This window comes from Phocoena phocoena, chromosome 1 (assembly GCF_963924675.1).
Source record: "Phocoena phocoena chromosome 1, mPhoPho1.1, whole genome shotgun sequence".
Lineage (NCBI taxonomy): Eukaryota > Metazoa > Chordata > Mammalia > Artiodactyla > Phocoenidae > Phocoena > Phocoena phocoena.
This window is the reverse complement of record NC_089219.1, coordinates 186336730-186349536: the sequence shown is the minus strand read 5'-3', so window position 1 is coordinate 186349536 and position 12807 is coordinate 186336730. Positions and strand designations below refer to the sequence as shown.

At 47.7% G+C, this 12807-nt stretch overlaps 1 protein-coding gene across 2 annotated transcripts in view; it reads right to left on the bottom strand.

Moving 5' to 3' along the window:
• Positions 1-12807, bottom strand: part of PPP1R12B (protein phosphatase 1 regulatory subunit 12B) — a 197169-nt gene that overhangs the window by 102906 nt on the left and 81456 nt on the right. For both annotated transcript variants that reach the window (XM_065875856.1, XM_065875848.1), the window contains exon 13: positions 7257-7439. In XM_065875856.1, coding sequence (XP_065731928.1) covers positions 7257-7439 — 183 coding nt within the window. The remainder of the gene's footprint in view (positions 1-7256; positions 7440-12807) is intronic.

Here is a 12807-nt window from a genome sequence, read left to right as displayed (position 1 = left end):
CAGCTTCACTTAGTGGAATAACTACCCAGCTTATAAAGACCCCAAAGGATTCAAGAAGGTCGACACGTGTGGTATATATGACTCGGCCATAAACAGACCAAACAAAGCAAGTTGCATGTGAGCTACCTGGGAAAGACAAATAACTTTAGCTTCTTGTAGAGAAAAACTGTTTTGGCCATTTCTACAAGAAAAGAAAGGGCACCAATAAAAAAGAAGGTGTAAAATTCAGGGCTGGGGCGAGAGGATCAAAGGCGGGAGCCCGCAGACTCCAATATTAGCCCCGGGAGTTGTTGACACTGTTGCTAAGGAAAACCTGGGGCTTTCGGAATGAAGGCAGCCACCACGCCCTGCGACAGCTGCTGCCTGCCCTGACACCCTGTCGCCTTCTGCCAGTTGCATGCCATGTGCCCTCTCCACCCTGTCGTCCGCCAACCCAGTCAACCCCTTCACAATCGGAGGACGCTGGTGGTTTCTACCGTCCTCAGGAGCAACCCCAAGATGGGATGCAGTGATCAGAGTGCCATGAAGGCAGAGGCTGCCGCGCTCCAGGCACTGATGGAGACGGACTGGCCCCTGGACCAAAACTTTTTAATCCAAAAGAAGAAATGGTTAGTGAGTTCAATGCAAAGGAAAAAGAGGCCTGAGTTATGGTCTCCACTGCGCCTGACTCAAGGTGTGACATCAGGCGAATCACTCCAGGCTCTCAGGGCCTCGGCATCTCCATCTGCAAAACAGGGGCATAACGCCTCTTCCTTCCCATCAGGTAAAAGGAACACATTGCTCACAGGGGAGCTTTTCAGGAAAAAAAAAAAACAAAGAAAAAGAAACAAAATTTTAAAAAGGAACTTTGTAAATCCAAGTTTGTGCCCTTCTCAAAAGTAATAAACTTTCAGAGGTCCTGCCCTGAGCTTATGTAACAAAATCACACATTATCTAGAATCCTGCATAAATTATCTTGACTCGCTTGACTCCTGTGTCTACTCTTCAATGACTGTGGCCATCTTCACAGACTTACATCATAATAGAGACTGTTGTCCACAGGATTAATTTTTTTTCAAGCTCATCTGCCCCCCCCACCCCCATTACAATGGCAATTCTTCATCACTCTGGAACTTTGGAAAATACAGGAAAAAAATAAAAATAAAATAAAAATTACCCATCATCCCTCAGAAAAGTCTAGTGTTCACCTTTCCGTGTTGATCACCTTTCCGTGTTGATCACGGTTTGGTATCATAATGACCACTGTATCCAGCCCTGCCTCCTGACGCGTCTGTAATCATATGTGTAGTTCACAGGCTGAGTGAAGGGCCCCCCCACTTCCGGAGAGCCGCACCCCACCCCCCGCCAGTGCTACACGCGCCCACTCCCCCCTCTTCGAACAAACCCAGCTCAGAAAGGGAAAGTCAGGTGCGCCGGTTCCATGGGAAGACCCACACCCCAATGCACGAGCTCTAGTTACCCTGCAAACAGGGATTCTTTCTGAGATGACTTTTCTGCTGGTCAGGGCTTGCTACGGCCAGTTTCAAGACCCATTTGCCTGACGCTAATTGTTTCCAACGGGACCTGTCAACACAGGCTCCAGGCCTCCATTTCCCAGCAAGAGCCAAAATGCTTCCACAAGGAGCTGGTTACAGAGCAAGCTGCAGCTTCACGAGAAGAATTAGTACCCAGCATGCTCTTTCAGAAGGGAAATTTAGCTGTTTTCAAAACATGTGCTTGTTTTCTTTCAGCGTGTGTTTGTCTGAAGGAGAAACTGAACGGCTTTAATTCTGTAAAGGCTTAAATGACGTTTTATTCGATCAAGCCATTCCCCAGCTGAAAGCACTCCAGTCCACAGCTCTGAGAGAGGAAGTTCAAGTTTCTCAGCACAGCACAGACAGAAACTACACCATGTGGTTCCTGCCCGCCTCTCTCTAGCGCCACGATTTCCAAAGTATTCCCAATGGAGTACCAGTCAGGTTTCTGTGAAAAAACAAAACTAATCGATGGACACAGAAATTTGGCAACTGTACAAATTCTAACCAGCCCCACGCCCTGGAGAGGAGTGATCCCCAGGTTTTGGAGCAACCTGTGTTTACCTGTGTTTAAGCCGTCGTTTCACAAATTTGCTGGGCCACAGAACACTTTTTTTCTGCATCTAAATCTACTTCACACAAGACACCTGCGGAAACGCTGCACTGGCCTTGCCCTCCTCCCAGTGCCAGGCACAGTGAACTTGTCCCCGAATTTCTCAGGTCCCTCTAAAATACCACCCTCCTGTTACGACCAGCCTCTCAAAACTCAAGCCCAGGCACCTCCTCTGCGGCCCCTTCCCTGCCCCTCTACTCCAGACCCGCTCTGTTCCCACATCGGACACTGTGCTGCAGCTTCTGAGCTGCCTTCCACACGGACACGCGCTAGCTTTTCCCTGACCTTGGACCCGTAACGCCCCCGTGCCGGGCACACGGCAGCCTCTCCCTAGACGGCTATTAGACGCCTTACACACGCAGGTTCCCGTAGCAGCTCTCTACCGGATACCGCGGTGCGGCTGCAACATCTTCTGTCTCAACAGCCACTCCTGACGCACTGACCTCACTGCTCCTCTAGACGCTCGCTCTAGCTTTAGTACAGCTGGTCACTTCGAACTGTTGTTACTGTGAAATCAAGTTCCTATCTTATGGCAAGACAAGAACAATTCAAACATAAGCCCATCTGCTCTGCCCTCTGGCCCCGCTCTCCCCCTTACCGTGCAGGGCGTACCTGCACTTTACATCGACCTAACCTCCGTCGGCAGGAACACCCGCTCAGCCACGAAGAGCAGTGTTCTCCCAGCACCAACGAGACAGCGCCTTAAACATAACCTTCCTTCTTGATGGGGCCACGATGACGCTCAGACGTGGCTTGTGTGACCTGTCAGTAAGACGTCATTTCGCGTACAGCCTTGCGTCTCAAGAACTTACGCTACTGTGCTGTGACCTCTAACGGGAGGAACAGTTCCTGGAGCTCGCTGAGATGTTCTTCCGGGTTATAATCCTCAAATCTGGCTCAAATAAAATTCTCCGCTTCTTTCTGAGATCAACTGACTAATTTTCGTCGACATCACCAACTGAAGTCACGGTCTGAGGTTCTGTCTGCCGCTCATCTGCATCCTGAGCATCTAGACCCTGCCCCGGGAGCTCTCCCTCGTGGTGCCTCTCCCTCTCCAGTGTTCACGGTGTTCTGTGTGAGTTTGTCTCTGGTGGGGACTGTTGTACAGAAATCCCTTGGACCCCAGGTTGAAGATGTGTTTATCTTCAAGGTATCTTTGAATTTGTTTGTGCCATGATGGCCCCAAAATTTTAAGAGTACAGACCTACTTCCTATGTTAAATTCTTGGCTTGGGATTTCCAAACTATATGGGTAGTAAAAATATCCCATAAAAGATTTTTCTGACAACAAAGACTACTGTATAACACAGGAAACTGTATTCAATATCTTGTAATAACCTATAATGGAGAAGAATCTCAGAAAGAATATATAAACATATTCTTTAAAAAATATATACAGTCTTTTTTTTTTTTTTTTAGGTAAGAAGTGGATTGATTAATTTTGGGGTTGTGTTCGGTTTTTGTTGCTGCGCACGGTCTTTCTCTAGTTGCGGCGAGCGGGGCCTACTCTTCGTTGCGGCGTGCGGGCTTCTCATTGTGGTGGCTTCTCTTGTTGCGGAGCACGGGCTCTAGGCACGTGGGCTTCAGTAGCTTTGGCGTGCAGGCTCAGTAGCTGTGGCTCACGGGCTCTAGAGCGCAGGCTCAGTCGTTGTGGCGCACGGGCTCAGCTGCTCCGTGGCATGTGGGATCTTCCTGGACCAGGGCTCAAACCCGTGTCCCCTGCATTGGCAGGCGGGTTCTTAACCACCGTGCCACCAGGGAAGTCCCTATATATATTCTTAAGAAAAAAACCTGCCTGGACTCTTGACACATCTTTGGACCGTGGGCAAAGAACTGGGCAGCCCTTTGAGAATTCCAGCTCTACTCAGGTTCTTGGTGGTGGATCCAAGCCTAGTCAGGTCCACAGCCACGCGTCCCACATCCACACACGGCACTAAACCAGAGCCTCCAGACTCCAGGTCTCATTCCACCCTGGGCCGCTCAGACCATTCTGGCTTCTGGGGTCTCTTCATTTTTGTCCGCTGGGAGTTCTCTTTCATTCTTCTGAACTGAGCCACTCTTTCGTCTGTTTATAATAGGAACAGGGCCCTGTGGGCCTGTCTGCCGTGCTGCTGGAACCGCCTCCTAAACAAACGTTGAGCACATTCACTCTTTTCCGTCTCCTCCAACGACTACCTCAGTGCCAGCTACTGGTCTTCTTCACGCTCGCTCCTCTGCAGGGGTCTCCTAACTGGTCACCTCACATCCATTCCTGTCCATTCTTCCCCTGTCCACTTTGTATGTAATACTGCAACCAGAGTTTAAAAGGCAGAATTTTTAAAAATGTAAGTCACGTCAACTTTTTTTTTTGGTCTCAAATCTTCTACTGACAGATGACCGAGAAATTCTACTCCTAGGTACACACCCAAGAGAAATGAAAACATATGTTCACACAAAAACTTGTACATGAATGTTTATAATAACATTCTTCAAATAGCTGAAAGGTGGAGACAACTCAAATGTCCCCCACCCTATGAATGGCACACAGAATGCAGTATATCCACGTAACGAAACAGTATCCGGCCACGAAAAGAATAAAGTACTGACGCACGCCACAACACAGATGAATCTTGAAAACACGCCGCTGAGGGAAAGGAGCCAGTCACAGAAGACCACATACTGAGTCCATTTGGATGAAATCTCCAGAGCACGCAACTTGACAGAAACAAAAAGTAGATGAGTGGTTGCTTAGGCCTCGGGGGCAGGGGGAGACGGGGTGGCGACAGCTAAAGGCTACGGGGTTTCTTTTTAAGGTGATGAAAATGCTCTAAAATTGACTGTGGGGATGGCTGCGTTGAACTGGTGAATTACATGCTGTGTGAAGCACATCTCTGCAAAGCGGTTCAAAAAACTCTCACCATGGTTCTCGGCACATAAACCCACAACCTCCTCGCTGGGGGTGAGACTGCATCACGGAGCCCTGCCTGCGCCGCGGGCCTCACCGCAGACGGCTCTGTCCCTCACTCTCTACACTCCAGCCACCATGTCTCCTTCCAGCTTCTCCGAAGGATCGAGCACCGTCCCCCTCCTTGGTGTCTCTGCGGTGGCTGTCTGCTCTGCCTGGAACGCCCGCCCCTCCCCCTCACCTGGCTGTGATTTGCCCTGCAGTTCTCACTCGGGCATCACACCCCGAGGGTGACTTTCTCTGACCCCACCCCCCCACCCCGAGAAGGCGAATCTACAGTAGGCGGACCTTCTGTAAAGCACCACGCACAGCATCTATCACAAGTGCAATTACCCTCATTCCTCTTCGCTAGCGTATACACTTCGCAGCGGCTCAGACCACACTCATCAGCTCATGGCTGTGCGGTCTGGGCTTGTCACAGCACTTGGCAACAGCAGGTGCTCCGCAAATTCTGGAAGGAATAAACGCTGCTACAGATCAAGCGACGGAGTCCAACAGCTCTTTGTCTAATACCCTCCCAGCTATTTATCTTGTGCCAGCTATTTATTTTATTATCTAATAATTATTATTTATCTAACGAATATCTATACCTATTTTGTGCCATCCCTAAAGTGCACTCATCTTGATATACCACATTCATATTACAATTCATTAATATCTTGACCTAATTCTTTTATTCTTACATTTGCTGTTCCTTGAGGAAATACATCCTAGTTCTATAAAACATGTGGCACACGGCTGGTACTCAATAAATATCTGTGGCTTGAATAAAACTTCTAAAACAAAAATCACAATCTGTAACAGGTTATCGATCACAGGTTATAAAATTCCCAGAAGACAGTAATCGTTTCTCTAGATTTCTCTAAATAATGGTTCATGCAACTAAGTATTTAATAATGCAGTTTGATAAAGAACCTGGTTTACGCATCCTTCCCGGGACCATGATCTTGATGATGAACTTGACTCATTTCACTTGTCTCAGCTCAGGAGGAGTTTTTAAAGGGAGTTTTTTTCCCCAGCTAATGAAAGATTGCTTTCGCATTTAGTTTCTAGATGAAACTAACAGTATCTAAGTAACGTCTGAGCTATGAAATACATAGACATTAAATACTGAAGATTGATTTATTAAAACTTTCCTGGCTGTGAGCCTATTAAAAGATGACAACTGTTAGCTCTGCAATCTCTTAGCCCAGAAAATGGAATTTCTTCAAGTTTTACGTAAGGAAATGAAAAAAGAAAGGGAGGAAAGGAAGAAAAACACTCTTTTTCAACTTAATATCTTCCTTCTGTTTCTTCTCAAGATGCATGTCTTAGAGCTATCTTTATAATAAACGAACGTCTAAAAAGTTTAACTCATTGTACCTTGTAGCTGAAACGACACGCTGCCTTGTTACACACATAGACACTCGGAAATATACACCTCCTTCCTTTGGATATTCAAAATAAAATGAAGTCAAAGTGAAATCTAAATTTTGGTAAGATTTGACCTCTTTTTCTAGTCTTAAAAAAGGGATAATTATGGCTTCAGTCTTTATGTCAATCTGAAACTCCCAAATGGAATGCGTTCTATTTTTACCACTCCTTCTAGTGGAAGAAAATGGCCTGCTCTCCTTGGTCACACCTTCCATGGTCACGCTCAGAAGGTTCTCTTAGCTGCTGCCTTAGGTCTCTCTGAGGTCCGCTCGCGGCTGCTCCCACCACCCCTCCGAGGAGCCTGCAGAACAGCTGGCCACCGTCCCTCTACAGTATCACCATGTACCGTCCACTTCCAATTCATCAAAACTGCACATCCTAGCTCCGTTTCTCTGAGCCTTTTATCATACCACTGCTCTTCTCTGCTGCCAGCAGTCGTCGTGGGCCACCAGAGCCAAACCAAAGACGCTTCTCTCTGCCCGGCTGCTCCGTCACAAAAGGGGGAAACAGTGCCTGACAGCCATCTCTCTCGTAAGACAAACAGAAAGAAGAAATGCCCACAGATCCATAACAGAAGAAGTACCTACGTTAAATAATCAGAAAGAATTAAGATCTCCACCAAAAATCTCCCAGAGGCAAAAGAGAAAACCCAAGCTGTAACATGAAGACTCGTTTTCACAGAAGCACGTGCGGCTGGGGAAAACACTTCACGCCCACCCCGCTACCTACTACCTCAAGGCAGAACCCCACAAGTGACATCAGTCGTAACACACCTCCTCCTCTCCCTGGCTTCCACAGAGGAGTCCGTTCCAGGAGTGGAGAGCAGAGCGGCAGCTGCAACCCCATTGGCAGTGCTAGGTGGGGGGCGATTCGTGATCACACAGAGCGGGGTGCCGCAAGAGACACCGTCTACTGTTCTCTCCGCTGCGGAGTCAGCCTGGGATTTGTAAGGAGGCCTGAAATCAAAAGGACACAAGCAGAAAGAGCACGGTCAGGCACGCACACGACAACGCAGTGGCAGAGGCAGAGCTTCGAGGTGGGTTTACCCAGAGCATCTTCTCGCTCAGCATTTGTCTGGGGTTGGTCTGCTTTCTTCATTCTGAGCTCTTAAATCTTAGAACAGTGATTACGCTTTCCGTCTGATATCTTCTGCCCAAGCAGTTATGTTTTATGGAAAATATTTTTTACTTGAGATTAGAAAAAAATTGGTTTTTGATTAGCTATGGCACAAGGCAAGATAGTGACACATGCGAGAGAGCTCTGAATGAGTCCTGAGCACCATCTGGTCTCCACACACACACAACAGACACTGAAGTCACTTACGATCACGTCACTGCCCTTCAGTCCCGGGCAGTGAGTGCCTGCGGTGGCCTCACAGCGGACGGCCGTCCTCCTGGATCACCCAGACACACTCGACAGACACTCCGCAACCTCACCTAGCTTAGCAACTGCTCTCTTTCCACGGAACCAAACGCCTGATTGTCCGTATTCGTAACTGCAGACAGGAGAGACTGAAACCAAAACTAACAGGATTCTACACGCAACCTTAACTACAGACTTTCCAACAGCAAGCTGTACAATTACATTCATTTACATGAAAACAAGACCTTTGTTTCTTAACAAAGAGTTGAGATCAACCATTGGCTTTCCACCCAAAAAGCTATCATTTGTGATGTCACAGCTTGTTGCTGGGGTAACAGAGATCCAAAATTGATACTCACAAAGATGGAGAAAGAAATGAAAATAATGAATGCTAGAAATCTGGTTTTTGCACCTACTTAGAATTACCAGAATGCTTCTAAGTAGCTATAAGCTCATTTTCAAATAATCACATTATCATAATAAGCTTGAAAGAATTAATCAGATCATAAAAACCTAAATATGGTACCTAGATGCCAGTATAAAATTAGAACAGTTTTGAAGTGGTATCTAAAAAATACAAGCCACTTCTCCAGAAGCAATTAATAGCTCAGAAAAAAGGTGAAATTTCACATTCGTTTTTTAATTCAAAAAATGAAGGCAAATAATTCCTCAGACTTACAAGATGTATGAGCCTGTAGGAAGCACTAATAAAATCAGCCAGGAACAAAGCTATAAACTCGTTACACTTATCGAAACCTTACATGGAATTCCTTCTAGCTTAATAACACGCTTGGGTCTCTGCAATTTCTTGCGCTGGAGAAATGCCAAGGATTTTATGTGTCAAATTACAGAGCAGGATTCTTACTATTATCGTGAAATATATAATTTTACAAGGAGGTTGTTAGGATCCGAACAGAGGCAGCTCCAGAGCAGGGATCGGAGGCTCTGGAACCACCTGGGGCTGAGTGTAACCTCTCCGATCTCTTCCCTGTAAAATGGGGATAATGCTGCCTTGAAGTGCAGGGATCTTGTGATGATTAAATCAAATGTCTGTGGAACACTCAGTATAGTACCCACAATAAAGGATAAACTCAGTGGAAGGAAAATAGTGAAAAAGAAAAGAGCCCCCAAACGCACAAATCTAGGCTCCAATCCTGCCGTGGTTGTTCCCTCCTGGCCGAGCGACCTCGGGCAGATCATTACATTTTTGGTCTCAGCTTCCTCATCCATAAAATGAGGATAATGTTCCATACACCGGAGGGCTCTTTAGGACCATATGTAACACAGCCAGCTGCCTCACCCATGTTCACGTTCCTTTTCCTCCTTACTAACAGGACCCTATCATTCAAGGCATCAATGCGCCTAGCTAAAAATCCACACTTTTCAAAGTCTCCCGGGTCGCTAGAGGTGGCCAGGGAGACACGAGCAGAAGATCAGTGCGTCCGGGGAAATTCTCAGTTCAGAGGCATTCCCTCTTCGCATACTTCCCCCTTTCCTCCTCCTCCCTGCCTAGAATACAGCCATGATGGCTAGAACGCTGGCAGCTATTTTGGACCATTAGGCAACCCATGGAAATGGAAGCCACGATCTAAACATTGTGAAGCGGAAAGACAGAAGGAACACAGACCCTTTGGTGGCTCTGGAGCTATGTGCCAGCACTGCCTATTTCTGGACTGTCTTAACTGAGAGAAAAAAAATAAACCTTTAAAATAAACCTAGTCAGTATTATTTGGATACACTGTTATGTGTGAGTAAAGCAAGTCCTGATGTAATACTGTACGGTACGAGCCCCATGCCTGGCACACGCTGGGGTTCAACAAAGGGTGGCCATTACCATTCTTTCCCAGGCCTCGTTCTGAATTAATCAGTAGCCTCTCTGTGCTTCAGTGTCTCCATCTGTGGGGCTAACGTTAACCATGCCTGTGCAAATGGATTGTTATGGGGCCTAGTAAATGTATAAATAATCATACAGCACTGTTAGAAGCAGTCCATCATAAGCCACCCCACCTGGCCAAACAAATGAGCCCCACTTTTGTCAGGCAAAGAAACGCAGCGACCGGTCGGGCACCAGTCGGGTACCAGCACCAGCCGTGTCCTCGCTGCTACACCGGCCTCGACGACGTTTTTCATCTTCTTTGTGTCAGCTGTAGAAACAAGACCCAGTGGAGGGGCCCCTGTACTGCACCCAAAGGAAAATATCTCCGACCACATTCACAGCCACAGCTGAAGTTCTGCCCCAGGTTCCCACGACGCTCTGCCCGTGCCACCCCTCGGATGAGCTAGAAACCAAGAAGGTGTCAGCCGGCAGCAGAGAGGAGACAAACACACATCTCCTCCTTCCCGCAGCGGGTGCCGCAAAAACACTCACTGCTGGAAATTCTCAGAAGGGGGCTGTAGGAGGCTTCCGGGACAAGAATTAGCGTCCCTTTCGATTTGGGTTGAATGCCATCTTCCAAAAAGAGCAAACAGAAGAGATCCCTCCTGATACTTCCTGGGAAATTAGCATAAATGACATGTGGGCTGTTTGTAACACGCGATTTAGCACAATAGCCAGGCCCTTACGTTGTAACCCAGCTGGGAGAGCTACCAGGAGGCAAGGCCTAAGCCTGCCCTATGGTTACCTGACGAGCAGCTGCTGCCTGGCCAACACAGGTCAGAGCAAAAGCGTCCTCACTGACGCAGGGACACTCTCCAGGAGTCCGGAGTCTCCTGGCTGGAGCCTCCAGATGTGACTCCAGCGGCCCCCAGCAGCCTTACCTGCGTGGTGCACAGATGCAGCAGTGTCTGCACTGAGTGGAGCGGGGGAGCAGGCGGCGGGCTGCCACCTGCCGCCCCAGAGCTGGAGGAACCAATGGTAATGAGTGAGGCAGCAGGAGGTGGGTTGTGACTGGCTGAGAGGTAGGGGCTTGAGGGGCCACTACGTCCACCACAGGACGCACTGCAAAACAGCACACGGTCACTTCCTTCAGGACACGCTGCTCGCCCCCCGCCCAGCACCACCTCCCCACCCAGACTACGCGCTTAAAGGAGGTGGATGGAGAGAGGGCACGACAGCTGGGAAGCGGAGGGGCCCAGCCCAGCTCGAGCGGGGCCCCAGGCAGCACGCAGGCCTCTGACCATCACCCCACAGAGGGAAGGCGCGGGGAGGAGGAGAGATGAAGAGCAACAGGAAGGAGGGAGCGGAGCGCACGGGTGGAGTGGGGCTGGGGGAGGGGAAGACGGGCGGCAGAGGCAGCGCGCTGGAAAGAAGAACTCCAACACCCCCGACAAAGTCACGCAACCCCAGCTGCTTCCCAGAGACAGAAGCAACACTGCGAAAGCTAAAGTGAGCCCGAGAATCTGCAGAGGGTTTGGAGCAGGGACTCAGGATTAAAGAGCAGAGAAGAGGACAGAGGCCAAAACGCCTTGGGAGGATTTCAAGGCTTAGGTCTAGCAAGTAATACTGTACAGGCAACAGAGGCCAGCTTTCCCCTGTCTCAGCTGAAGACAGGTAGGAACCATCTCAACTGCGGCAAAAAATTATTTGGATTAGAATTTTTTAAAAAACTTCTTGACTATAATAGTAATGAAACACTTGAGGCGGGGGTGACCCAAAAAAGCCAGGAAGACTTCTTCGACAAAAGATGCATTTTACTGGGCTGTTATAAAAGGAATTTCTGCCTAAAAAATAAGGAGACTGAAAATGGAAAGTTTCTGAGGTTTGGCATAGTCCAAGAATGACAAATGTCTATCCACACTTTCTGTTTGAAACAGTGATTGTATATGATTCTTTCCTTGTGAAAGATCATAAAATAAGATTTGTAAAATAAAAAAGTGCTTTAGGATTACAGAAGAAAAGCTTTGGAAGTCCAAGGTATAGAGCAAGCTGTAGAAATTTTCTCAAACATGCTCACATAATTAAGCACGCTTCCCACCCTAAAGAGGAGTGTCCCCTCTCCTCTGTTCACCATGATTATGCCAAACGACATCTATGAAACCAAACACTACTCACTCCATCCATCTGCTGATGACTTGGATCCAGAAAGCCACCAACCCTACCACAAAATAACACCAGGCCTGAACATTAAAGATGAAGATGAAGATGCCACCTTCATCTTTCCTAAGTTCTAGAACATTCTTTTCTTAGAGAAGTTTTCTTGGTCCTGGTTTCAGCTTGGATCCAGCTATAAGGAGTAATAAGTTATCTATTCAGACTAAGGCCTCACCCTCAAAGACAAACAGGCAACAGCCTCATTAAAGCCAAAAACACTGAGGCTGTAGGACGAAGCTTCAGTGGCATCAATGAATTGTACTTGCTCCCTTTCAAAGTTGAGCCCTCTCTTACAGGACGTATCTGCAGAACTGAAGGGCGTTAAAAGGTGACAGTGGCTGTTTGATTTATGGCACAGTCCCCACGTTCCAACATTAACTGGTTGACGAGATTATTCCTATCAAGTGAAAACAGGTTTTGATCCCAAACACACAGTCTGTGGCCAAAGCCTGTGCCTAGGGTAGCCAAGAATCACCTAAAAACCTACTGATGAAAGCTGTGGCGTGATGAGGCAGTTGGAGGGGTTTGGTTGAGAGAGTACAAGTGAAGAAAGAATTCAGAGGAAGCAATGAGAATCAGATTCCTCCACATCAGCAGCGAAGTTCAAATGGAAATATTAATTGAGTGTGTCTTATAGCTTAATGGCTCTGGCAAAGGTGCCTTGCTTGCTGGCTGGTACATGGCAAAGAAGATAACTGCAGAAAGGGGTATACAGGTGAGAAAAGGGGAAGGAAACCCAGGTACCTTCTCTGCACCAGACTTGCGAGTTTCATATCTTGATGGATCTGAGGGCCATTAAAGTCATAAAAAAAAAAAAAACAACTCAAGTCCCTAAATTAACAGGCTTCAATATGAAATTTTTTTTAATGCAATTAACATCTGTCCCCATCCTGCCCCCGCTACACCCTACAGGCCCCTCCCTCCCTCCCCCC